This window comes from Haematobia irritans, chromosome 4 (genome assembly GCF_050003625.1).
Source record: "Haematobia irritans isolate KBUSLIRL chromosome 4, ASM5000362v1, whole genome shotgun sequence".
In the NCBI taxonomy this organism is placed as follows: Eukaryota; Metazoa; Arthropoda; class Insecta; order Diptera; family Muscidae; genus Haematobia; species Haematobia irritans.
Genome location: NC_134400.1, coordinates 80,628,605 through 80,655,923, shown reverse-complemented (window position 1 = coordinate 80,655,923; position 27,319 = coordinate 80,628,605). Strand labels below are relative to the sequence as shown.

The following is a 27,319-nucleotide window of genomic DNA, read 5'->3' as shown; positions in this document are numbered from 1 at the left end:
AAATCTTTGGATCCAAGTAAACTTTTTTTAGTGCAAATGCCACAAACATGTTCTATTATTTAAATGATAGAATTTGGGATCACTACAGGGACTTCTTCCTACCATTTAAAAATAGCATATGGCCACTATGGGAGACTGTTACAATGTTTGGGACAGTCTCATCTAATATTGGGATATGACATGGTCCGAATAAACACTGCGTTTACATTGTATCTCCAATTTTTATAAACTAATAAATGATTTTGGAATGAAACATGCGAACATGGCAGAAATTATATCAACATTTTTTTGTTATTTGTACACGCACAGAAAAACCATGTTTGGACATGGTTGCCGCATCCATTTAATGCTTATCTAGAGCATGTAATTGTCGCGAAAACCATGTATTTTGTCTTTGTAAAAATAGTTTTCGAGCGGAGAAAAATGTATGGGCGCAATAAGCATATGAATGGTTCTCAAATACCGCAAACATGTTCTATCATTTAAATGATAGAATTTGAGACCATTAAATGGTCGGGAAAATCATGTACCTGACCATTCATTTTTTTTACTTTTTACAGGGAAAAAAGTATTTTTATAGGTTAAGTATAGACATGTCTACAACCATTACATGGCCATAAAGTCCATTTACATTTTTTTTCGTGACCACTTAATTTTTTAACTTTTTTGCAGCGAAAAGAATTTTATAAAAAACATTGAGCAGGTACACACGATTTTCATTTTGCGCGTCAGTCGTGTGTTGATTGTTTCTTGGAATGGACGGAGAATACGGATTTTGTGTTAATTTATTTATTCAGAAGTGGCACGGGGTTTTATATGAACACAAAAAAGGAAAGTGTACATGTTTTTTGTTCTGAATTTTGCTATATGGATAATTTATTTTTATTTGCAGTTACATGATGTTTGCGTGGACACGATGTAAATATGGAATAATTACTTATTGTTGAAATTGAAATAAAATAGAGTGTGTAAAAATATATGATGTTTGCTTGAACGGCATTATAAATACAAACAAGTATATACGGCCGTAAGTTCAGCCAGGCTGAAGCTTATGTACCCTCCACCTTGGATTGCGTAGAAACTTCTACTGAAGACTGTCATCCACAATCGATTTACTTGGGTTGCGGTAACTTTTGCCGATGACAAGGTATCTTAAAACTTCCTAATACCGTAATATATACCACGTAGTCCATACGTGGTATATATTAAACTTAAAATGGCCGATTAAATACGTATATTATTAAGTTTGACAAAATTTTGTATAGAAATAAAATGTTGACCAAATTAAATTTTGACAACATTTTCTATAGAAATACGATTTTAACAAAATTTTCTATAGAAATAATTTTTTTACTAAATTTTCAAAAGATTTAAAATTTTGACAACATTCTCTATAGAATTAAAATTTTGAAAACATTTTCTACAGAAATAAAATTTTGCCAAAATTTTCTATAGAAATAAAATTTGACAAAATTTTCTATAGGAATAAAATTTCGACAAATTTTGCTAGATTATTTTTGCTCGAGTGGCAAGCATGATTATGAACCGTTATGGACCAATTTTTGTGTGATTGGGGATCGGTTATATATAACTATAGACCGATATGGACCAATTTTGGCATGGTTATTAGCGGCCATATATTAACACCACGTTGCAAATTTCAACCGGATCGGATGAATTTTGCTCGTCCAAGTGGCTCCGGAGTTCAAATCTGGGGATCGGTTTATATAGGGGCTATGTATAATTATGGACTGATTTGGACCAATTTTTGAATGGTTCTTAGTGACTATATACTAATATCATGTACCAAGTTTCAGCCGGATCGGACGAAATTTGCTTCTCCGAAAACCAAATCTGGGAATCGGTTTATATGGGGGCTATATATAATTATGGACCGATATGGACCAATTTTTGCATGATTGTTAGAGACCATATACTAACACCACGTACTAAATTTCAACCGGATCGGATGAATTTTGCTCCTCTAAGAGGCTCCGGAGTTCAAATCTGGGGATCGGTTTATATGGGGGCTATATATAATTATGGACCGATATGGACCAATTTTTGCATGGTTGTTAGAGACCATATACTAACACCATGTTCCAAATTTCAGCCTGATCGGATGAAATTTGCTTCTCTTAGAGCAATCGCAAGCCAAATTTGGGGGTCCGTTTATATGGGGGCTATACGTAAAAGTGGACCGATATGGACCAATTTTTGCATGGTTGTTAGAGACCATATACTAACACCATGTACCAAATTTCAGCCTGATGGGATGAAATTGGCTTCTTTTAGAGCAATCGCAAGCCAAATTTGGGGGTCCGTTTATATGAGGGTTATACGTAAAAGTGGACCGATATGAACCAATTTTTGCATGGTTGTTAGAGACCATATATTAACACTATGTACCAAATTTCAGCCGGATCGGATGAAATTTGCTTCTCTTAGAGCAATCGCAAGCCAAATTTGGGGGTCCGTTTATATGGGGGCTATACGTAAAAGTGGACCGATATGGACCAGTTTTTGCATGGTTGTTAGAGACCATATAGTAACACCATGTACCAAATTTCAGCCAGATCGGATGAAATTTGCTTCTCTTAGAGCAATCGCAAGCCAAATTTGGGGGTCCGTTTATATGGGGGCTATACGTAAAAGTGGACCGATATGGCCCATTTGCAATACCATCCGACCTACATCAATAACAACTACTTGTGCCAAGTTTCAAGTCGATAGCTTGTTTCGTTCGGAAGTTAGCGTGATTTCAACAGACGGACGGACGGACGGACGGGCGGACATGCTCAGATCGACTCAGAATTTCATCACGGCCCAGAATATATATACTTTATGGGGTCTTAGAGCAATATTTCGATGTGTTACAAACGGAATGACAAAGTTAATATACCCCCATCCTATGGTGGAGGGTATAATAAACAATGAATTAGTTTATAAATAAATAAAAACAAACAAATAAAGTTAATTTTGTGTTCGACGATGAAAAAAGTTTTTTTATAAAGATCAAAAAATTTTAGGTTGTGACCATGTTCTTTTAACTAGGAGAAAAACATTTTTAATGAATACCATAATATTTTAAATCATGACCATTGTCTTTTCATTCAAACAAAATTCTTTTTATCAATATAATAACATTTTAGATGAGGACAATTATATTTTTCTTAGAACCATGTTCACTGAGCCAACATGGTTGCAGGTTAAAATGTTACATGGTCGCCGCAAAAATAGCTCCTATCATATTATTTTGATCTTCGAATATGATTGTGACAATCATGTTTCTTCTCTGCGTGTATGCTTAATTTATGATGGTTATAAGTTCTTACTACTAAGTTTACCACTGTGTTATCACAATGGACTGAATAGTCTAAGTGAGCCTGATACATCGGGCTGCCACCTAACCTACTACTAAGTTAAAATTCTCCCTAATGGTACTAAAAATCAGCCTTTATAATATTGGTAGTAAAATTTTATGCAAAGTATTGTGGCAAAATCCAGGAAATTCTCGTTCCCGGGAAACCCCTCTAATGAGGACCATTTTAGTTTTCTTAATACTATGTTCACTGGGTTAACATGATCACAGGTAAAAATGTTACATAGTCGCCACAAAAAAGCTCCCGCCATTCCCTCCGCTATAGAAAATTTTTGACCATGCCCTTTATAGACAAGAAAAAATAATATGAACCGACTATGTACATCCATAGTAGGTATTTGACCCATTGTGCACATGATTGTTAAGTTTAGTGAGGCATGACAACATGAGGTTGTTAACATCATTTGAACATTTTAACCAACTTACCTCAGCTATTCTATCAAAACGAGCAAAAAGGTCGTTTAATATCTTTACGAGTTGTTGAGCAGAGGTTTTGCTCGCCAGTTCGGTAAAACCCTGAAAAGAGAGATGAAGGCCAGCTGAAAAGTGCATTATATTTCAATGACCCATTTACGAGGGAAGGAACTTCACCGAATGATATTACAGTTGGTTCAATCAAAACACTCACCTTAATGTCAGCAAACAGGATGCTCACATTATCCATGGGATATACGTACAACTTATTGAACTGGGTCTCAACATTGGGATCTGTGCCTTTGTACATTTCGCTTCGTATCTGATTATTGACAATGTTTGGTAAAACTGTGATGTGGAATAAATCGAAAATATTTAAATTATTGTATCCTTGAAGAGAGCAATGTGTTAACACCTGAAAATGTTTTATATTAATGATGCCATATATGCAGATACGCTCCATAGCATACTTACACCATCTGTATGGTGTGAGTGACTATTTGACATTTTACCTGTATGTAACAGCTAATTGATTAATATTTCTCAAGAAATAATTTTTATATCCTGACACGAAGCAAGCCAGGTAAAATTAGACCATAATAAAGATACAATGTTGTAGAAACATGTGCACAACACTAGTCTTAGATTAATTGTAAGTTGTCCTTAAATTCAATACAAATTTGTAGGCATAATTGGATTCTTTGACATAAGCCATAGACATTGTAATTTCTCAAAGGACAAAAAACTTTCTATTGAAGGCGGCTTGTCCTTCGTTTTAGATGATTTTATTTTAAAATTTGTATATGTACGTAAAACTTTGTTGAAAAGAGGATAAATTGCACTGGAAAAAGCTTGCTCGGTTTCAAAGATTTTGCCTTTACACTAATGATTTTGGTATTGGATTCAGTTTTTAGCCTTTTTCATCATTCAATATTAAAGCGAAAAGGGAATGGACATTTAATAAATGGGATCTGTATCCTAATTTTATTGGTCCTAGATTTAAAGCCAGATATGACGCTAAAAAATTTCTTTATTTTGAAGAAGCAGCATCTTTCGCTAGGAATCAATACCAAACTCCTTAAGGGAAGGTCAAAATCTTTAGATTCAAGTAAACTTGTTTTTGTGTGTAGTTGCGATAGATTTGTGAATACTTCTCAGCCAGGTAGCAATCAAATATCAAAATTTTTAATTTACTACATCATACACAAGGGTTTATAGACCTATATCTAACCTGGTATGGTTGGCAGTACCTGTCGCTACTTTAATTTAAGGCAAGCTAGGCTAAAAACTTATCACTGCTAAATAACTTTATTACTTTTAAAGAACCAGATGGTCATCCCAGATATGAAATTAAGTTATCACATGTTCTTCACAGGTAGCTTCCATGCTTTACAGATGGCATAACCAATTTATGTCTGTATTTGCAATACATAGTTGAGCAACAAACCACCTACTTTGTATGACCAATTCAAAATATTTGATCAGTAGGCCTGTTTTATATTTGGCACAGCTGTATTTAAACAGCTGCTAAAGAGATTGCAAATATTTGTACTGCGTTTTATTTTAGTACCTCAAAAATAGGTTATTCCAGTCGTGAAACAACATAGCTCTGGCTATGTCGACAGATTAAGCGATTTTTCTCCAAACCGGGAATTTGTTCATGGTTGGGGATATTTTTACTTTGGGTATCAGGGGATTTGGCTGGGGCTAAAGCAGTGGTTTGGGGATTTTCCTGGCGATATGTTTACCTTCAATAACGATATTTTCACCTTCAATACCAGTATTAAACAATAACAGTTTAATACTGTTATTGTTATCAGGGTTGGCCTGTCACAAACTGTGACTTTTGCGACATACGTTTGCGACGGTATAATACGTATGTCGCAAAAGTCGTAAACCTACTGTAGAAAACCAAATTTTGAATAGAAGAAATCCTGAACATTTTTTAATTTAGTTTGACAGCATTTGCTGTGAGTTTCTGCAGAAATTTGTGAAAGTTTTCCCATGGTCAAGCCTATTTTCTTAGGTGCTATCGAAATTCCCGTTAGTGAGTGTGTAAAATACCTTGGAGTTATATTGGACAGGAGACTGAACTTAAAGCAAAGAAAGGACGAGAAAATCCACGGTTACCCTGTACTCGTGCAAAAGGCAATAGGGAAAATGTGGGGACTAAAACCGAAAATTGTGAACATTCCTAAGAATTGAAACTTCTTCGCACCTACCATCGTCTTGGATATCATCGAATTCGCTGCCTAGCCGACGCGACTAAAGTATTTTCAGTTTGCGACTTTTGTTACTTTTTCTACATTTACGACGCGTATGTGACGTTTACGACGTTTACAACTTTGCGACAGTCGCAAACCTAAAAAAGTTTGATACAGACCATCTCTGATTGTTATGTATTAGAAAGTACAAAAGTGTCGTCCAATAAGACTTACACGTTAATCTTTATAATTCATTTAGGTTCTGATAAATCGCGTTCCAGTTTCATTTTGCTTTCATTTGGTCGGCCATCAGATTAAAAATTTAAATTGGGAAGAAATAAAAAAAAAAAAAAACAAAATAGAAAACTACGGTAATTTTTTCTTAACGTTTTGAATGAAAACTTTAATTCTTGATATAAAGTTGGCAATTCTTGATATAAAGTTGGCAATTTTGATAGCAAAACACACATCGACTTCAATAATATGAGATTGTTTTTGTTTCATATATGATTGGGCCTTTTACGGTTGAGCCTTTCAAAGATTCTCATTGGCTTAGATTATACTGGCAGCCCGTTATATTTAATACTCACTTTGATAATTCAGTCCATTATGCACAGAAAACAGTAAAAATAAAACTATTTATGATTTGAGCTTTCCATAAGGCCTTGTTAAAGTAACTAGATTTGTAATTATCATTTACGAAATTTATCCTTCCCATTTTTACAGTAAATATATACTTGGATGCGCGCGTCAGAGAAATTTCACGCGCAGGAACATTCACGAAGAAATATTTGTACTCATGCTGCCATGTGGATAGGAATTTACGCTCACGCAAATTCACGAAACGAAAAGTTATACTCGCGCTCGCTCACGCACGAACAACGTTCATGGTTCACGCTCCCGCACGATTCACGACAAATATCGTGACTCACGAATATTTTCGGAACACGACAATTTTCGTGGCTCAATAAAATTCTCGTAGTTCACGAAATTTGTCGTGACTCGCTGCAATATTCTTCATTCACGAAAATTGTTATATTCGTGACATAACAATTAGCATTCACTAAAATTCTTGTAATTCACGACAAATCTCATGACTCGCTGCAATTACTGATGAGTAATTAACATTCACGACTGAACCATTAGAACAATTAAAATATGTTGCAACGTGAACGTGTATTTGATCGTGAACATGAATTTTATCATGAACGTGAATTTTATCGTGAGCGTGCGTTGGATCGTGCACAATTTTATCGTGAGCGTGATTTCGGAGAAATTTTACTCACTTACAATCACGAGGACAATTTGACTTTTACTCACGCTTAAGCACGACATATTTTTTTTAGTCCCGTTCACGCAAATTCACGAGATTTAGATTAAATTTCATTCACGGCTTCGCGTGAATCACGCATGATTCACGAAAATGTTTTGTTTTTAACCCTTGTCACTTTAACTGGCGGTGTAAAAAACCAAAGTATACACGCAGAGAAGAAACATGATTGCCACAATCATATTCGAAGAGCAAAATAATATGATAGCAGCTATTTTTGCGGCGACCATGTAACATTTTAACCTGCAACCATGTTGGCTCAGTGAACATGGTTCTAAGAAAAATACAATTGTCCTCATCTAAAATGTTATTATATTGATAAAAAGACTTTTGTTTCCATTAAAAGACAATGGTCACGATCTAAAATGTTATGTTATTCGTCAAAAATGTTTTTCTTCTAGTTAAAAGAACATGGTCACAACCTAAAATGTTTTGATTTTTATGAAAAAACTTTTTTCGTCGTCGGAAAAAGGACGCCACTTGAGAAAAGAAAACACAAAATCAACTTTATTTATTTGTTTTTATTTATTTATAAACTAATTCATTGTTTATTTGTATTTATAATGTCGTGCAAGCAAACATCACATATTTTTACACACTCTAGTTTGGTTCAATTTCAACAATAAGAAATCATTCCATATTTACTTCGTGCCCATCAAATGTACAAACACAGACATCATATAACTGCAAATAAAAATAAATTATACCATATGTCAAAATGCAGAACAAAAACCAGGTACATTTGTTTCAATTACACTTTCCTTTTTTGTATTCACATAAAACCACGTGCCATTTCTGAATAAATAAATTAACACAAAACACAATAATTCCGTATTCTCCGTCCATTCCAAGAAACAATCAACACACGACTGACGCGCAAAATGAAAATCGTGTGTACCTGCTCAATGTTTTTATAAAATTCTTGTCGCTGCAAAAAAATTAAAAAATTAAATGGTCACGAAAACAATGTACATGATCTTTATGGCCATGTAATGCTTGTAGACATATCTATACGTAAACTATAAAAATACTTTTTTCTTTGCAAAAAAGTAAAAAAATTGAATGGTCAGGTACATGATTTTCCTGACCATATAATGGTCTCAAATTCTATCATTTAAATAATAGAACATGTTTGCGGCATTTGAGAACCATTTAAATGCTTATTGCCAACATATATTTTTCTCCGCTCGAAAATTATTTTTACAAAGACAAAATACATGGTTTTCGCGACAATTAAATACTCTAAATAAGCATTAAATGGATGCGGCAACCATGTCCAAACATGTTTTTTCTGTGCGTGTAATAAAGCACCAATATTCATGCTAATCCACCAGTATGTTGCCAAGAAGGTCGATATCTATGGCCTCCTCCTTTTTTACGATTCCTTCAAAATTCCTCCCCAATACAGCAAATTTGTCTTCCACATCACGCCACATTCCTCGTCACTGGGTATCCCAATCGAAGTCCAAAATTTGTCTCATGGTCTCATGGCCACAAATATGTAATTTTACTGCCACAATAACCCAAAGTTGCCTACAGGCAACTTTTCAACTTTAAAAATTGCTTACAATTTGTTTTTTTGCGATTTTAAGATTTGACTTCCACAAATATTTTATTTGACATGTACTACAACAGATTTAATAAATTCTTTCAACATTTTTGTTGTAATTTTTTAAAAAGTCACATGTATAAAAACCTTTTTCCAAATTCGCTTAGTACGCACGAGCGTACTAATGGAAAAATGTTGCTAATTGACAATAAAATTAGCTGTTTTTTATTCAACTTGAAGAAAGCCCTTGTAGCTTTCGATACCGTTACAGTTTTATGAACAAAAACAAAAACAACGCCGACAGTGTGTCTCAAAACACAAAAAGTTACCCACAGGTAATTTTGGGTCGAAAGTGTTAAAATAATTGGGACGTACTTGGAATAATGAAAGTGTCATTTGGAGACAATTTTGCACAAATAAGTTAACATGATGATATTCCATTTTTCAGAAACAAACTTAGTATTAAAAATAAATTAAATAAATAAAATAAATTAAAATATACAAATAATAAAGTATTCCTTCATTTTAATTTAGCAAGAAAAATGCGCTTCGGGAAACCCATGTTTTCATAACCTATTTTCACTAGGGAGCCACCGTGGTGCAATGGTTAGCATGCCCGCCTTGCATACACAAGGTCGTGGGTTCGATTCCTGCTTCGACCGAACACCAAAAAGTTTTTCAGCGGTGGATTATCCCACCTCAGTAATGCTGGTGACATTTCTGAGGGTTTCAAAGCTTCTCTAAGTGGTTTCACTGCAATGTGGAACGCCGTTCGGACTCGGCTATAAAAAGGAGGTCCCTTGTCATTGAGCTTAACATGGAATCGGGCAGCACTCAGTGATAAGAGAGAAGTTCACCAATGTGGTATCACAATGGACTGAATAGTCTAAGTGAGCCTGATACATCGGGCTGCCACCTAACCTATCCCAGCAAAAACTCTCATTACCCGGTAATCTTGTAGGTAAGCCTATTTAAAAAGTAATAACTACTTATTAATTGGCATCGCTCCGGATTACATTTACATACGCATGACCTAGGAGGAAAGTACTTCATCCCAGGCATACCTTTGGCCATGAAATAAGTAGTGTATAAAGAGCATATGATCACCTAATATGTAATCATTTATTCGAAATTTTAAAAAATAACTACTTTTTTTCTCAGGTATCCAAATCTCGAATATAAATACGTAGTTCTCTTCGCAGAAAAAAAGCTTGTCCCATTCTAAAGATTTTGTCTTTACACTAATTATGTTGGTACTCATTCCGAGAAAAAGAAACGGTGAATTGAAGAGGTACTAGGAGACGAATTTTAACTTTTTCGATTTTTTTCATTTTTTCATGTGCTATCAGAGTCCTTTCGAAACCTTTTATATACGAAATTTGGTCCAAGAAAATTTGGAGAGATGTAAATTTAGATGTACATATACCCTTAAATGCGCACTGTTTCTTTTAAGATACAACCATATCAAAATTCTCTTTTAAGGGTTAATAGATATCGCTCTTTCACATGTGTCAGAATTGAACTATATCCGATCAGTGAAAATCTGTTGGAATATTTGGATGGAGCAAAATATGGAATCAGGCAGTGATAAGAGACAAGTTCAGCCTGGAATATCAATATGTCACTAACCTAACCTAATATAAATAAATCTCAACCAATGAGTCCGATATCTTGTAAAACCCTTTTGGAAACCTGATATCGCTAACGATTTTGCTTTGTTGCATTTCTTTAATTTATTCGAAAAGTTAAAGCTTTTATCACAAAAAATTTTGGTGATTACAACAATTTTTGTAATAAGATAAAACTTTTTATTCCAAAATCACAGTCCCATTTGTTTATAGCAAGCACTGTCTTAAAAGGACACATATTTGATATAGACATTGCAATGCCGAACATTCTTTCGAAAATTACGATAATTTTTGGAAAGTATGTAAAATTACATTGGTTCCGTTTCCAAAAGTTGCTTTGGGTTTCTTTTAACATAATAAAGTTTCTACTCTGTTTGTATGACAGAAAAAATAGTTGATAACTAAATAAGTGAAAATATATTGTGCATCATCCTTCAGAAAATTATTCTTTTTATATCCTTCGCCATAGGATGGCAAAGTTAGTAATTCCGTTTGTTTTTGGTATAAAAGTATGAAATTTTGGAAGGAATTCAAAAACTCTAACAAAAGAAGAACGTGGAGTCGAGTATAAACATACATAAATAATTTTATAATATACACATAAATTGATTTATGCGTGAACAGTTTTTTACTATCATTTAATACCATTTTAAATGCATTTAAAACTTATCGTTTTTATACCCTGCGCCACACTGTGGAACAGGGTATTATAAGTTAGTGCATATGTTTGCAACACCTAGAAGGAGACGAGATAGAGACATGGTGTCTTTGGCAATAATGCTCAGGGTGGGTCCCTGAGTCGATGATTAATTGATTCCGTGACAAAAGTCAATTAAATTTTTAATTGAAAATCGTGTTGGTTTTCAATCAAAATTGGTGATTGATACTATCATTTTCGTAATAGAAGACATTTCCACATTGAGATCTGTACACTTTTCATGCGTTTGAACTCATTTGCGAAGCACTTTTGCATTCTGAACGCATCAGGCGCTCCTTTAGGTGTCAAAAAAATGTTGGCCTCTCATTTCACATTTTAACATTTAAAGCCGTTCGATTCCAAGTCAGGACTATACGGAGGATGACCCATCAAATCGATGCCTTGAGTGCTCAAAAATGCGGTTGTTTGACCCGAAGAGTAATCCGTTTTCTGCGGTTGGTTTTTTTTTTGATTTGTGTACTACTTATAATTGAATGTACACTTTTTTCTGAAAAATAGGTGGTATTTGCTCGGAAGTGTTTCGTGCGCGAGCAACTTTGTTGGATTTGGCTCATCTTGAAACACCCATACAGTCGAAAACTGTTTAATTTCTGGCTCATACGTGTAAATCCACGATTCATCACCAGTCACGATGTCATTGACGTGTTTCGAAGTACCGCGATCGTAGTTTTGGAGCATTTCCTTCCACCAATCGACACGAGCTCAGATGGCGATCTTTCAATGCCAGTTGGTGCACAGTATCAACTGATCTTTGACGATCTTTAGGAAATTCGTCTTTGAGTGAACTACGACCTCGGAAGGTCCTTGGCGAAATTATTTTCATTGGTGCCCTGTTGTTGTGTTAATCATCGATGCACTGTTGTTGTGTTAATCATCGATGCACTGTTGTTGTGTTAATCTACTTTACCCTAGCTTTGGCATTATATACAAATGCAAATATTTTATTTTTGACACTCTTGCCATTTCAACAATATTTATCCGATATTTATGAAATTTGGACTCAGTGGCTAATTTTTCGTACTCTTTCATATTAGTACAAATTTAACAATATTTTTTACAATATAGCAATTTTTCAATACATTGCTTTATTTTTCTTCAAAATCTGACACTATTTACAAATGTAAATATTGTGGTTTAAGATACTTTTAGTCAAAGACAATAAACTTGAGAAAGATGGGAAATTGGCTACTGAGGAGATCAAACCATTTACCGTGTTAGTTTCATACTCGAACCAAACGCGTATACTACAAGTATTGACATAGCATTAAAATGCAAATAAAAAGAAATTAAGTGCACGAAATAAATTTCAATAGAGGGGAAAATGTAATTTTTTTGTTGTTGCTTAAAATTTAACATTGTTTCATTAAGTAAATTAAGTTTTTCATTTAAAAAATAAAAACGAAAAACAAATAAAAAATTACAAACATGTATAGAACTAACATGGTAAATGCAACATTTGGTATGACGCAAGCCAATTTCCTATCTTCCTCAAGTTTATTGTCTTTGCTTTTAGTATCTTAAACCACATCCACCATAGGATGGGGGTATATTAATTTTGTCATTCCGTTCGTAACACATCGAAATATTGCTCTAAGACCCCATAGAGTATATATATTCTGGGTCGTGGTGAATTTCTGCGTCGATCTGAGCATGCCCGTCCGTCCGATCCCCAGATTTGGCTGGCGGAGCCTCTAAGAGAAGAAAATTTCATCCGATCCGGCAGAAATTTGGTACATGGTGTCAACATATGATCTCTAACAACCATGCAAAAATTGGTCCACACCGGTCCATAATTATATATAGCCCCCATATAAATCGATCCCCCGATTTGGCTTGCGGAGACTCTAAGAGAAGCAAATTTCATCCGATCCGGCTGAAATTTGGTACATGGTGTAAGAATATGGTCTCTAATAACTATGCAAAAATTGGTCCACATCGGTCCATAATTATATATAGCCCCCATATAAACCGATCCCCCGATTTGGCTTGCGGAGCCTCTAAGAGAAGCAAATTTCATCCGATCGGGCTGAAATTTGGAACATGGTGAAAGTATATGGTCTCTAACAACTATGCAAAAATTCGTCCACATCGGTCCATTATTATATATTGCCGCCATATAAACCGATCCCCAGATGTGGCTGGCGGAGCCTCTAAGAGAAGAAAATTTTATCCGATCCGGCAGAAATTTGGTACATGGTGTCAACATCTCAAAAACCATGCAAAAATTGGTCCACATCGTTCCATAATTATATATAGCCCCCATATAAACCGATCACCAGATGTGGCCTCCGGAGCCTCTTGGAAGACCAAAATTCATCTGATTCGGTTGAAATTTGGTACGTGATGTTAGTATATGGTATCCAACAACCATGCAGGAATTGGTTCATATCACTCCATAATTATATATAGCCCCCATATAAACCGATCCCTAGATTTGACCTACGGTGCCTTTTGGATAAGCAAAATTCATCCGATCAGGTTGAAATTTGGTACGTGGTGTTAGTATATGATATTTAACAACCATGCCAAAAGTGGTCCATATCAGTCCAAAATCATATATAGCCCCCATATAAACCGATCGAGATTTGGTTTTGGAGCCTCTTGGAGGAGCAAATTTCATCCGAGTCAGTTGAAATTTGGTACCTTGTGCTAGTATATGGCCGTTAACAACCATGCCTGATTAGGACCATATCTGTCTATAGTTATATATAGCCCTCAGATAAAGCGATCCCCAATCACACAAAAATTGGTCCATATCAAGTTCGTAATTGTATATAGCCCCCATATAAACGACCCCCATATTTCAATTCTGGCTCTGTACACACCGTGCAAAAGTCCATATCGATTCGTAATTATTTGTAGACTTACCTATACATACCTTTTTTGTCTAATATATACCACATATGGACTATCTCACAATTTAGAAAACGATGTTAAGAAGTTTTAAGATTCCACAACCCAAGTAATTCGATTGTGGATGACAGTCTTTCGTAGAAGTTTCTACGCAATCCATGGTGGAGGGTGCATAAGATTCGGCCTGTCCGAACTTACGACCGTATATACTTGTTTTTTTTTTTTTTTTTTTTTTTTTTGGAATCGATACCAAATTCCTTAAGGAAAGTCAACACACCCAGAAAAAAGGGGCTCTAATGCCTACTGAACTTTATTTTAGTTCATGAAGATTAGTTGATTTTAGTTAAATTTTGCACAATATGAGTAAATGTTCCTTATTTGAATAATTTTTTGCTAACTTTAATGACGTGAACTAAAAATAAGAAAAAAGTTGTATACAAATATAGTGCACAATTTTACTAAAAAATAAAATAGTTCATATTTTCCTAAAATGGCAGAAGTTTGCTTAAATTGAGTTCATAAGTCTCTCAAATGAGTAACTTTTACTAAAAGTGTACCTGTCTCGAACTTCGTACAGCGCTAAAGACATTTTAACAATTTTTAAATCCAATTTTTTCTTGCAACATATGAAATGTTCTTAAACAATAGAAAAAAAATTAATTATTTTTACAAAATTTTCTTCAATTTGACAAAAAGTATTAACTTATTTGTAACATGTTGCAATTACAAAACTATTTTAGTTAAAATTTTCTAAAATAAACCTACATTTTCTTCCACGGTGGGTCACTTTTTTTTGGGTGCAAAATATTGTCGTAATGCCAAAGATTTCATGTCCTTAAAATACGAATACGAATTTTGCTTAGCAAGAAGACGTCTGTAGAGTTTTTCCCTTGTTTGTTTTGAATTATTTCATATGGAAATAATACAAATAAAAGAAGAGGAAATAAAAACTTAAAATATATATATTTTGGACAACTGTAGCATTTGGTTTGCACCCAGCTGTGCTTCACACAGACTGGTTTTTTACATTGCCCACTTTTTTGCCTTGTAGAACGCTTCCTTTTTCTAACTCTGAACCGATTTCAATAATGTCGAACAGGTAATGTTCAAAAACAACAATATTTTCAAAAACAAATATATATTTTTTTGTAGCGAATATCTGAATGCAAAACAAACATAAAAAAGCGGTTATGAAGTTAAAAATAACAAAGGAAACAAATTATTTACATACGTAAATAGTGGCAGATAATGTAGAAAACCATTGGTGCCTAAGCTACACTGAAAGGAAAAAGTACGTCATGAGGATGAATCTTTATATCACGGTGACGAATTTTTCGTCAAAAATAAGCTAACGTAACATTTCATCCCATTGACGATTTTTTCGTCATAGCGATGAATTGAATTCATCCCTGTGATGAACTTATTTACATCCCATATACGATTATGTTACGTCCGGATGATGAATGTATTTCATCTATGTGATGATATTTTTCGTATCTGCGATTATTCTCTTTCATCCATGCGATGATGCAATTCTTCAAAAGTACGATTCTCGTTCGTCATCGCTACAAACGCCTTCGTCATAGCGATGAACTCTTTCCCTAGGTTAGGTTAGGTGGCAGCCCGATGTATCAGGCTCACTTAGACTATTCTGTCCATTGTGATACCACATTGGTGAACTTCTCTCTTATCACTGAGTGCTGCCCGATTCCATGTTAAGCTCAATGACAAGGGACCTCCTTTTTATAGCCGAGTCCGAACGGCGTTCCACATTGCAGTGAAACCACTTAGAGAAGTTTTGAAACCCTCAGAAATGTCACCAACATTACTGAGGTGGGATAATCCACCGCTGAAAAACTTTTTGGTGTTCGGTCGAAGCGGGAATCGAACCCACGACCTTGTGTATGCAAGGCGGGCATGCTAACCATTGCACCACGGTGGCTCCCAATTAATAAATCTTTCCCTAAATTTGACGTAATCCATTCATCAATACGATGTAATAGATTCATCAATTTGTTGTAATCGATTCATCAATACGATGTAAACATCAAATTGATAAATTGATTATTAGAAATATTTTCTACGACACTTTAAATAAAGAACCATATTGTTTTTTATTTTAATTAAATTTAAATTTTATTTATTTGAAATATGTACAACTAACGGAGTAAAAACGTATACAAAATTTTTCATACACATCTACCAAAGCTGTTGATTTTGATAAATTGACCATCTAGACATACAAACATTCTGTTACCTTAATTAGTGTTTAGATCACCAAGGATGAAAAGTTTTATGGGTTCATCCTGTGGAGTAAAAAAATTATAAAGAAGAATTTAAAAATTGAAATTTTACATTTTTGTAAAATATATTCGATCTTTTTAGAACAAAATTTACCTCACCCTTTTTGTGCCCAACTGTTCATTTTCGTTTTGAATTGTTTGCTCATCCAATTCATCTTTATTCTTTAATTTCTTTATCCGTATTCAGTTTTCACAGAACGAAAAATGTTGCGGCATTTATCTGTAAATTTAGAAATACTTCCATAAACATAAATATAAATGTTAAAAAAAATAAATTGACCAAAAAATAAAAAAAAACGTCATTTTGGTTAAATTTTTTTCCATATATAACACTTCATGTTTTTTTATTTTACTCACATTTTTGTTTTTATTTTCACTTTCACATCTTTAAGCATTAGGTCTTTATTTTCGGCACGCGCGGCCACCTTTACACTTAGGACTAAACTCAACAACTGAGAGGAACCATTTGAAATGTTCTTACCGCACAGAAAAAAAAACAATATTTCTACCACACAACCAGTGTTGCCAATTTGGTGCTTTTAGCACCAAATTTAGTGCTTTTTGATTTCTAAAAAGCACCAAATTGCCTTTTTGGTGCCTTTTCAAAAAAAGCACCAACTTGGTGCTTTCTGGCATTTTCATTTAGTGCTTTTGGTGCTTTTTTTTATTTTGAACAGTATTAAGTTTAATAGGTACAAAAATTTTGATTAGACTTTCAAGAGAAACTGAAATTTATTGCCAAATATAGAATTTGATTGTTATGAAGTTGGTATTGATTATTTTTTAATTAATATTGTCATTTAGGGTATTCTGTAGGAAAGTCGAGTCATGAGTGTCGAATTTTTGAATTTGGTAAAGATGTCATTAAAAACGTTAGTATTAAATCCACATAAGCACGCACAACTGAAATAAGCAATAGACTCCTTCCATATATTAATATTTTGAAAGTTGGAAAACATCACTGATGAAAATGAATTTGACGAAAGCATTAAAACTGATGAAGGTGTATACTTGAATAGCGGTTCATAATGGTGAGTACTAAATTTGAGTTTTGCGCTAAATTGAAAACTATATCAGTAAAAATGGGCATAAAATTATGCATAGTTGCTGCAAATTTTATTATAACTTGATGGGGAGTAGCCAAAAGCAAATTTTCACAAAGTTTGTATTCCTTAAAATGATTTATTAAAGGAAAGTAATTGTGAAAAAATTACTATTTTAGCGGCTAATAATACCCACCTTAACTTCTTGAAATTCAATTCACAAAAGTTCTATAATACATCTTCGGAAGTTTTTTTTTTTTTTTTTTTTTTTTTTTTTAGTAGAGCATTTTCGATTTTGTGGTGGAAGGTGGTATGTTAGAATTTAGAATATTTTGTTTGGTGCTTTTTGGCCTTGGGGAGTTGGCAACACTGCACACAACTACGTATGGATGTGTTATTGCATTAGTATTTGAATACATATCAACGGAGTAGATGAAACTTTTCGTCTATTTGATTACTATTTTCGTCTATTTGACGACTTTTATTGTTCTCATATATCTTGTAAGCCAATTTAAAAACAAACATATGAACAAATGTTTGCTCAAATACTCGTTTGAGTTAAGTTAAATGTGGAGAGAGCATGAAATATCCAACAAAAATAACTTAGCTCTCATTAATAAAAGCTGTGTACAGTTATTTTAAAAACAAAATGTAGCAAGCGCATTTGGTTGTGTGTGTTTTTTTTAGGTAGAGAAATAAACACACATCTACAGAACGTATGAATTTTATCATCCCATTGAACACTGTTTCGTCACATTGACTATTGATTCGACTTTTAGGTGTTTCAGATTAGTACTAATGGAAAAATGTAAATTACAAACATCTATAACTATATACACCGTATATCGTTTTATGTTTTAGTTAGCATTGAGATTTTTCGATACACATTTCAGAGAAAAGTGTGTTTCATCAATTTGTTTCATCTTGATACATCATGAAAATAAAACACTTAACTTTTGTCGAACTTCTATTAATATGTGTAATTCATATATTGGGACTTAATATAAACGAAATTAATTTAACTCAGATATGCCGACGGGCCGTTATATTCTGTATCACACCAACAAGTAGATTAGAAAATGTAAAGCACTGTAAACTAGAGGTGTGCGCGTGAGTGAAATTTCACTCACACTCACGCACATTCACGAAGTCAAATATTTATTCACGCACGCTCACGCACGATAAGTGTCGTAGCCACTCCCAGTCACGCACATTCACGAAATGAAAATCAGTAAGCACGCACGCTCACGCACGAAGTACTTTTACAGACTCACGCTCACGCACGATTGACGACAATTCACGTGACTCACGACAAATTCACGAGACTCATGACATTTCCCATCGGGAATGAGCAAGGGTAATAAAATTCATAAATAAAATATAGTTCGACAACTAAATCAATTTCAGTTAACATACGAGTAAGAATTAAATCTTGATTTTTTTCGTGAGCGTGATTTTGCAGAAATTTTATTCACGCACATTCAGGAACCGATTTTATTACTCACGCACACTCACGCACGACATATTTGTTTTAGTCCCATTCACGCACATTCACGAGAGTTGCTTCAGATTTTATTCACGACTCACGTGATTCACGCGTGAATCACGCGTGTCACGATAATTTCGTGTCATGCGCACACCTCTACTGTAAACGCAGAAATCTGAACATAACAGGTGTACTACATGTAGTACGGTCGGCATATCTGGGTTAAATCAAATGTTAATTTTGGTTAACTTTCGCTGAATCGGAAAGAAAATAATTTCGTCTCATAGACGAAACTAGATCATCAATGTGACGAACTATGAAAAGAACAAAAATTGACTTTGATGATTGATTTCGTCACGTGGACTACCGAAATACTCCCATGGACGAAACTTTTCATCGCATAGACGAAAACGCATTGATGAAACTCAATCGTCAAGGTGACGAACGCTTTTTCTTTCGGTGTAGGGTTAAAAAACTATAACAAATAATCGTACGAAATTGTTCACGATTTAATTTATTTTTGTTTGGGCGAGATGAACCTTTTATGTTGCTGTTAACAACACGAATAGCACTCGTATGTCAAAACATTTTCAAAAATGTCAAGCATTAGAATGGAACTGTCAAGCTTTAGAATGGCAGATTGTAGAGTTGCCCCAAGAGGAAGGCAGTTTCAAGCTATCAGGTGATTACAATTTTCGGTATTGGCTTCATTACAATTTTCGGTATTTGCTTAATGGCATAGGCGTAGCTAAATGGCTTTTATGGGTTTGTCATCTCCCCCTACCAAATACCATGCAGTATTTCTTCAAACTATGATTATATATCATTGAATTAAATATTCTGGTTTCTTCCCATCCATAAGAATTCATTTTTTCTCTTTTTGAGGTATCTTCACAATGAGCACATTTTGAAGATACCCCATTAATTGGCAATTCTGACAAATAAAAATAAAAATTCAAACTCAATTTATTTTATACAAAAAATTTTGACATTTTCAATTTGCTTTAAATTTATGACAGAAAAATATCGAAATAAATTGTCCTCATAATTGATGGTAAGAATTACTTCAATTATTCTTGCGAACCGTAACACATTTCCTCATATTTCGAAGCATATATCGATATATTTCCAGATTTTCCTATTTTAAAGTTTCCCAGTTGTGGACATATTGTTTCAATATGGCGACTGATATTTTCAAGGCCGTAGCCATCCTGGGGGGGTTCAACTTTAAAAAAAATATTCATATAATCTCATGTGTAGAAATTTTTATTTATGCATAGGTATGTATACAATATTTTTATAATATTAAATTGAGCCGACGGGCTTTTTGGGCAGCAAATAAATCAATGACTTCTTCAGTCGGCACATTTATTCGGCGATGAACCGACATTAATGCCAATCCATTGAGTCTACTCTCGCTAGTCGAATTTCTAAGATACGTCTTTAAACTCTTCATTGTTGAAAATGAACGATCGGATTAGCACGTAGTAACTGCAGGGATGGAAAATGCAGTACTGTAGTACTTTTTTCAATACTTTTTCACCCCGGTCAGTACCGTAGTACCCCCGCGAAGGATTTAGTACCTTTTGTGTAGACATTTTTGAGTCGATATCAGATTTATAGTACAATAGCTTTGACAAAATATTTTAATATTTTGAGAAAGTCTTTATCAACCTTATTTGCTAATAGTCTTTTACAAATATGGCAAAACAGACATGTTCATGTGGGAAGAAAATCTCGATTTTGTAAAAGACATAGTCAAAAACAGGATTTTATTGAACTTCAAGAATGTTTTAGTCGAAAAAAGAATGCGATTCTATATTATCGATTTTTTATTTCGGTAGAAAATGTTGTCAAAATTTTATTTCTATATAGAATTTTTGCAAAATTTTATTTTTATAGAAAATTTTGTCATTTCAATTGAAAATTTTGTAAAAATTTTATTTCTATAGGAAATTTTTGCAAAATTTTATTTCTATAGAAAAAATTTTGCAAATTTTTTTTCTGTAGAATTTTTTTGCAAAATTTTATTTCTTTAGAAAATGTTTGCAAAATTCTATTTATATAGAAAATTTTGTCAAAATTTTATTTTAGTTAAAATTCAGTCTCTTGACAATAATCTTCCAGTGAAATTTTTGTTGAAATTTAGTAAAAAGTACCTTTCCGCTCAAAAAATACCTTTTTGTACTTTCTTAAAAATTGTATTTTCCATCCCTGAGTAACTGGAAAAGAGACCAAAATTTTAAAAGAATATGCACGTTGGAAATATCTCTTTATTGCACTCTCCAAGTGCTTCCATCGCTGAATTAGGCAGGTTTTTTCGCAGGTTTTGCGCCATTTCATTTACACTTGTGTGTTTGGCTGTTTCGTTGTTGTTGCTATGGCCAAACAAAGCGAGTCATGTTCACAAAAAGAACAACAAACACACATAAAAAGCAGAAAGACATTTTCCAAAAATGAAATTTGTGGTGCGAGAACAAAAACAATTTGTTTTTTTCGACCGTCGTTTTGACGGACTTTTCAACTAGATTCTATGAATTGTGCAAGTTTTATAGGTAAGCGTTTTTCAAATTAAAACCTCCAGTTTTTCTTCAACATCTTCGATAAGATTTTTCTATGCAGCTAAAATATTTATATATATTTGACCACCCTCATCCCCCCCTGAATACGGCCTTGGATATTTTTGTTTTTGTAATACAAAAACTACCTTACTAAATCTGCCTTGGGTTGCCCAATCCCGAAATAGCAATTGCACAGAGAATTGAAAATGAGAATTTGGGAGATCTGCCTACACCTTCAAAAAATCGTTTCTGGAACATATATTCCCAAACACATTCTGCTTGAAGCATATATATTTTCAGGATTGGTCCAAACAAAATATTGTTTGTATTGTTCAAGTATATTATGTTTCACTTTAGGCATACACTGGTAGAAAAAAAAACTTTTAATGAACTCTTCTTTGTGTGTATATATTGGTTACTTTCATTTTTTTACTTGTAGCATACTCTTTCGGTCTCCCTTTCTAAACACATATATATTTGTACGCAATTTCTAAATTAATATATGTATGCATCCACATATATTTAAACAAATTTTATGCCCCAAACATAATATGGTCTAGCATATTAATATATATGTCGCAAACTTGTTATACTAATTTAAGAACATTATATGCTTGCACTTAAAAATAATGCGCTAAACATTTGACTTCGAAACATAAAATTTTTACACCGAAACATATGAAAAACCGTCTTTTTCGTCCGTACATATGGGAACTATACCAGAAAATAGACTGATACGCCAAACATTTGGCGTATCTATATTTGGGCCTAAGATAGCACTGGTCACAAATCTTATCGTTGCACATGCTCAATTGCAGGTAATGAACTAGGTGATATTTAGATCTGGTTTTTAGATGAACCCATTATTGTGGAATTTGCAATATATCTGATATCTGTTCCTTAATAAACCGTTTCTGGCCATACTATTTCTCAATATATGATAAACTTTGGAAAAACATATAAAATAATACACATTTTTTTTTATTTCTACTTACTTGAATCCAAAAGCTTTTGAGTTCTCTGTAATTCCTTCTCCGATTCCTTTTTGTGCTCCATGGCTTTGTGCGTCTCAATAAATGCGAGGCGTTGGCCCCTGTCAGTCAGATATTTGGTGTACATGCCGGCCACATTAATGGCAGAGTAAAGAATAAAATTAGCAAAGATTTGGAATGCGACACAATTGGATTTCTGTAAATGATTCAATGATGAAAAGACATTAACGACATTAGTTCGTGAATATTTTGACATGAAATAAACCATTTTGTTTTCACGGCTACTGTTTTAATCGATGAATATAGAAATATTAAATGTGCGCAGATATGAGAAAGATATAGTCGTCGTAATTGTGCAATTAAAATGTAGTGTTTTGGTGCGAAACCCGCACATAGTAACTACCTTTAACTGGAAAGTGATAATGGACTAAATGAGAAACAAAATAAAAAACAACTATTTTGGGAAAGAGGTCATTGATTTGCACTCGAAACTCTTTGACCGCCAATGATCCAACGTTTTTTAATTAGTCTGAAAATATGTTTTTTAAAGCCCACAATGGTATGCTTGTGCCAAGCAAATAGTTTTTTTTTTTTTGCTAAATCAGGAGAACTCTGTGGATAGAGCAATTTCACACAGACAAAAATATTTACGTGATATTAAATATTATGCAACCTTAATTTTAGGTTACGCATTATACACAATATTAAGGACAAATTTCTTTAAAGTAATGAAATTTCGTTTTGTCTGTTATTGTTGGTTTACTCTTCAATCATTATTATTGTTTTTGATTTCAGCTTAAAACCATGCATTGACTTTGTAGTTTAGTTTGTAGCTTAACCAATTGAAATTTTAATTGAAAGAAAGTTTATATTTTTGTTACAAACATTTTTTCATTAAATTCTTAAAGTAAAGAAGAGGATTTTTGATTTGAAGAAATCGTTGAACCTTTAGATTAACCCTTTGATGACGAAAAATCTACCGCTCGATAAAGTAAGTTTTTCTTGCTAATTCCTATTCAAAATACACCTATTTACCAAGTAAAGTGTCGTCCAAATTAGAGTGATAAAAACCGGTCGGAGAAAACCGGGGGACCGGTTTTTCGTTTTGCACCGATTGTCGGTTTTGTATAAAATACCGGTTCTACACTGAAAAAAAAGCATACTCGGTTCCAAAGATTTTGTCTTTACTTTAAAAAAGTTGGTATTGATTCCGAGCTAAAGAAGCGGAGAATACAAGTAAGGATACTTTTAAGACACAGTTCTCTTTTAAATTTAGGTTTTGTGTACTTGCTTCTAGGAAGCAAATTTTAATTTTTCGCTTTTTCAGCTTTTTTTCTTCATATGCTATCAAAGTCCTTTTAAAATGAGTTAACGGCAACTTTATTTTCCAAATTAGGACTCGACTTCCAATAGAAATTATGCTATGTTTGAAGTAAAAAACTTTTTTAAAATAAAGTTTTCAAAAATATGTCCTATATTTTAACGATTTTTTGCTTTGTAGTCAAGTTGGAAAAAGACAACAAATTTAAAGACAATTTCATTAAATTTAAAGAATTTTTCTGAATTATTAAAGTCAAGTTGACCTTAGCCTATACATTTTTTCTTTCATGTTAAGATACCAATTTTTAAGTCAAATCGCTTAATTATAAAGACAATACGACTTCATTGAAAAGTTGATCGACTTTGGACAAGGAAAATAACTTTATTTTAGAGAAATGCGTCTTCTATGCTAAGCAAAATTTGTATTCGTATTTTAAAGACATGAAATCTTTGACCTCACAACAATATTTTTTTCAGTGTACCGGTCCACCGAAAATGGGTTTTCGGTTTTCAATGTAAACTGAAACCCGAATGTATTTTCGGCACACTTCCAATATAGTATTCGTTCAAGATGTCAAATAAAATACGTTGAATTTCTAAAGAAATCCCAGAGATATTTTAGTGAAATATAAGCAAATCGTATTTATTAAATTAGGAGCGTATATTTGTCAACAAAACCTATAATATTTCTTACGTTATTATTATTCGACTTAATTTGATGAACCTTTCTGTAGAAAATGAGCTCTGCTTGTGAATATTTAGTATGTACAAGAAAATTTTTAGTTGTGGAGACTTTTCAACACCGTCTTTAATATAAAAATATAAAAAATTCAACATTTTTATGTTTATCTACGGTATTGTTAACACAATTACAGCGAAGGAATTTAATTTTTACATTAAAACATTGAAGTATTTTATCCTTCATTTATATTAAATTAAGCGTTTTTGGTACTTTTGGGAAAAAACGGTTGGACCAGTTATGCCGGTTATTTAATTTTTAAAACACCGCCAACCGGTTTTTTAGAACCGAGAAAAACCGACTTTCAAAAAACCGGTTTTTTGATCACTCTAGTCAAAATGTAAAAAAATATTTCCTTGTAGGAGAAATTTCATGGGGCAAATATAAGTCAAAGGTAAATATAAGTTTTTTTCTTAAATCTATATATATAAAATTCAATCTATGTTTGTTTCTTTGTTTGTATGTTCCGAGTTGGCTCCGAAACGGCTGAACCGATTTACTTGAAACTTTCAGAGATCGTAGGGGGCGTTCATGTGGTGAAAATAGGGTACCTCATTTTTTGACACCTGGTCGCGGAGGGGGACCTCCCCTTCGTCGGACTTTTTGAAAATTGGACCAAAGTTGACCGATTTGCTTGAAATTTTCATTGAAGATTGGGGTTGGCATCTAGACAAAGATCCGCTACTTTTTATTTCGATATTTGGTGGCGGAGGGGGCCTCCCCTTTGTTCGACTTTTTTTTTTAAGTACAGTGAAAAAACTAAAATTCTCTAAATTATCTGAGATTTACAGGGAACATGTGGTGAGGTTATGGAATTATATGGGGTACCTGATGATTTCATATGTGGACGGGGAGGGGGACCTCCCCCTTGCCCTACTTTTTGAAACTTGGAACAAAATTATGCGATTTGCTTGAAATTTTCATTGAATGTTGGGGTTGCCATCTAGACAAAAATCCGCTACAATATTCGATATTTGGTCGGGGAGGGGGACCATCCCTTTGCCCGAATTTGTTTGTTTGAAAGTACAAACAAAACTAAACTCCCCCGACTGAAATTTTACGGAAAAAATGGGTTATGAAATTTATATCAGGTTCTTGATTTTTTAATAAAAATAAAAGGGCATAGGGAGACATCCGCTTCTCTTAAGTACATACAGAGAAACAATTAAACTTTACCGAGTTACTTGAAATTTACAGAGGACTGGGGAGAGGTTACGATATTAATAGTTGATACCTGATTTTTTGATATTTGCTTGACATTTTCTGGGACGTTTACAAAAGATACGCTACATCACTTTCCGATATTTAGTCGGGGAGGAGGTCCTCCTCTAAAACTGCAAAAAAAAAACAACAATTCTTAAGTTTTCTTGAAATTTACATAGGCAGTGGGGAAGGTTATGAACGAAGAGGCAAACTTCCTTGCCCCACACTTGAAAGAAAGTTTCAAGAATTTACAGGGAAGGTTAGGGGTGCTATTCACTACGGTGTTTGTCGACATTGTATCGGGGGAAAGTGACGTCCCTTTAAAACAATAGAGCAAAATTTAAACATCGCCAATCTACTTGAAATTTACAGGGAACGTGGGAGGAGGTTATTAAATTTATACATGATTTTTAAATTAGTATATGATTTTTCGATATCTGGTTTGGAAAGGGGAAAATTGAAATAAACTTTGTCGATTTACTTCGATAGAATTTATAGGGACCATTGAGTAGTTGCGAAATTAATATAGGGTACGTGATAGTCCGATATCAGGTCGGAGTGGAGCGAAGGTGGGGGGAGTAGAGGGTTGTCCGTAAATGGGAACTCGGTACATAATTTTATGATTTTTTCACAGGCTTCTGCCAGACTTCTTTTTAGTAAAGAACTTAAATTTACATGAAATTGGCAGCCAACGTAGAGGGTGCATAGTTTTAAAACATTTTAGCAAATGTTAATGTTGTAAAATTTTTTACTATTTTTGCTTTTTCCGATTTATTGGATGGGAAACAGTAATTCTTTGTATGTTATTATAATATAGTGCTTAATTTTCAGATATGTTGAGGAGAAGGATACCTTTCCTTGACAAACCACACTTAAAATTCACAAGAAATATAGAAGAAGGTACACCCTCTCCCGCCGTATTTGTAACTATAAACGAAACATCAAATAGTCCGATTTGTTTAAAAGAATTCAAATCTTTTCGAATTTGTTTTCAGCACGAAGGATATAGTTGACAAAGTTAACGCAAAATATTCCTCCAAATATGCTTCGGAAGGCGCAGCGAAGCGGGCCGGGTTACGCTAGTATATATATATATATATATATATATATATATATATATATATATATATATATATATATATATATATATATATATATATATATATATATATATATATATATATATATATATATATATATATATATATATATATATATATATATATATATATATATATATATATATATATATATATATATATATATATATATATATAAGTTGATACATCCTTTATATATCACCGTCAGCCAGGGGATAATTCTTTCAGTCACTGCTTGTAACTCCGCCGGAGTAATTCCATCCGGTCCGGGGGATTGGAATGACCCAAAGCTATTTAACGCCCATTTTATTCTAGATTCCGATACAATTTCCTCGATACGAAATGACCGCTAAGCCACTGTGGCACCGCCAAAACATGGTTTAACGGTCTGATTTCCAGGAAAAGGTGTATCCAATAGTACCTCCAGCGTCTCCTCACTGGACGTTGTCTAATTGTCCTCCGATAGTTTAATGAAACCTGGAGCAGAGTTAGTG

The 27,319-nt window shown here is 33.6% G+C and overlaps 1 protein-coding gene and 1 long non-coding RNA gene across 3 annotated transcripts in view; both read right to left on the bottom strand.

Moving 5' to 3' along the window:
- The window catches only part of Ac78C (adenylyl cyclase 78C), a 291,397-nt gene that overhangs the window by 87,433 nt on the left and 176,645 nt on the right, over nucleotides 1-27,319 (bottom strand). For both annotated transcript variants that reach the window (XM_075304668.1, XM_075304669.1), the window contains 3 exons: nucleotides 22,467-22,659; nucleotides 4,011-4,144; nucleotides 3,809-3,898 (listed from right to left, as the gene is read on the bottom strand). In XM_075304668.1, the coding sequence (XP_075160783.1) occupies nucleotides 3,809-3,898; nucleotides 4,011-4,144; nucleotides 22,467-22,659 (417 nt within the window). The remainder of the gene's footprint in view (nucleotides 1-3,808; nucleotides 3,899-4,010; nucleotides 4,145-22,466; nucleotides 22,660-27,319) is intronic.
- Nucleotides 16,276-16,799, bottom strand: LOC142233666 (uncharacterized). Its single transcript, XR_012721461.1, has 3 exons — nucleotides 16,739-16,799; nucleotides 16,481-16,601; nucleotides 16,276-16,384 (listed from the first exon to the last, which is right to left on the bottom strand). It is a non-coding gene; the product is annotated as an uncharacterized LOC142233666 (long non-coding RNA).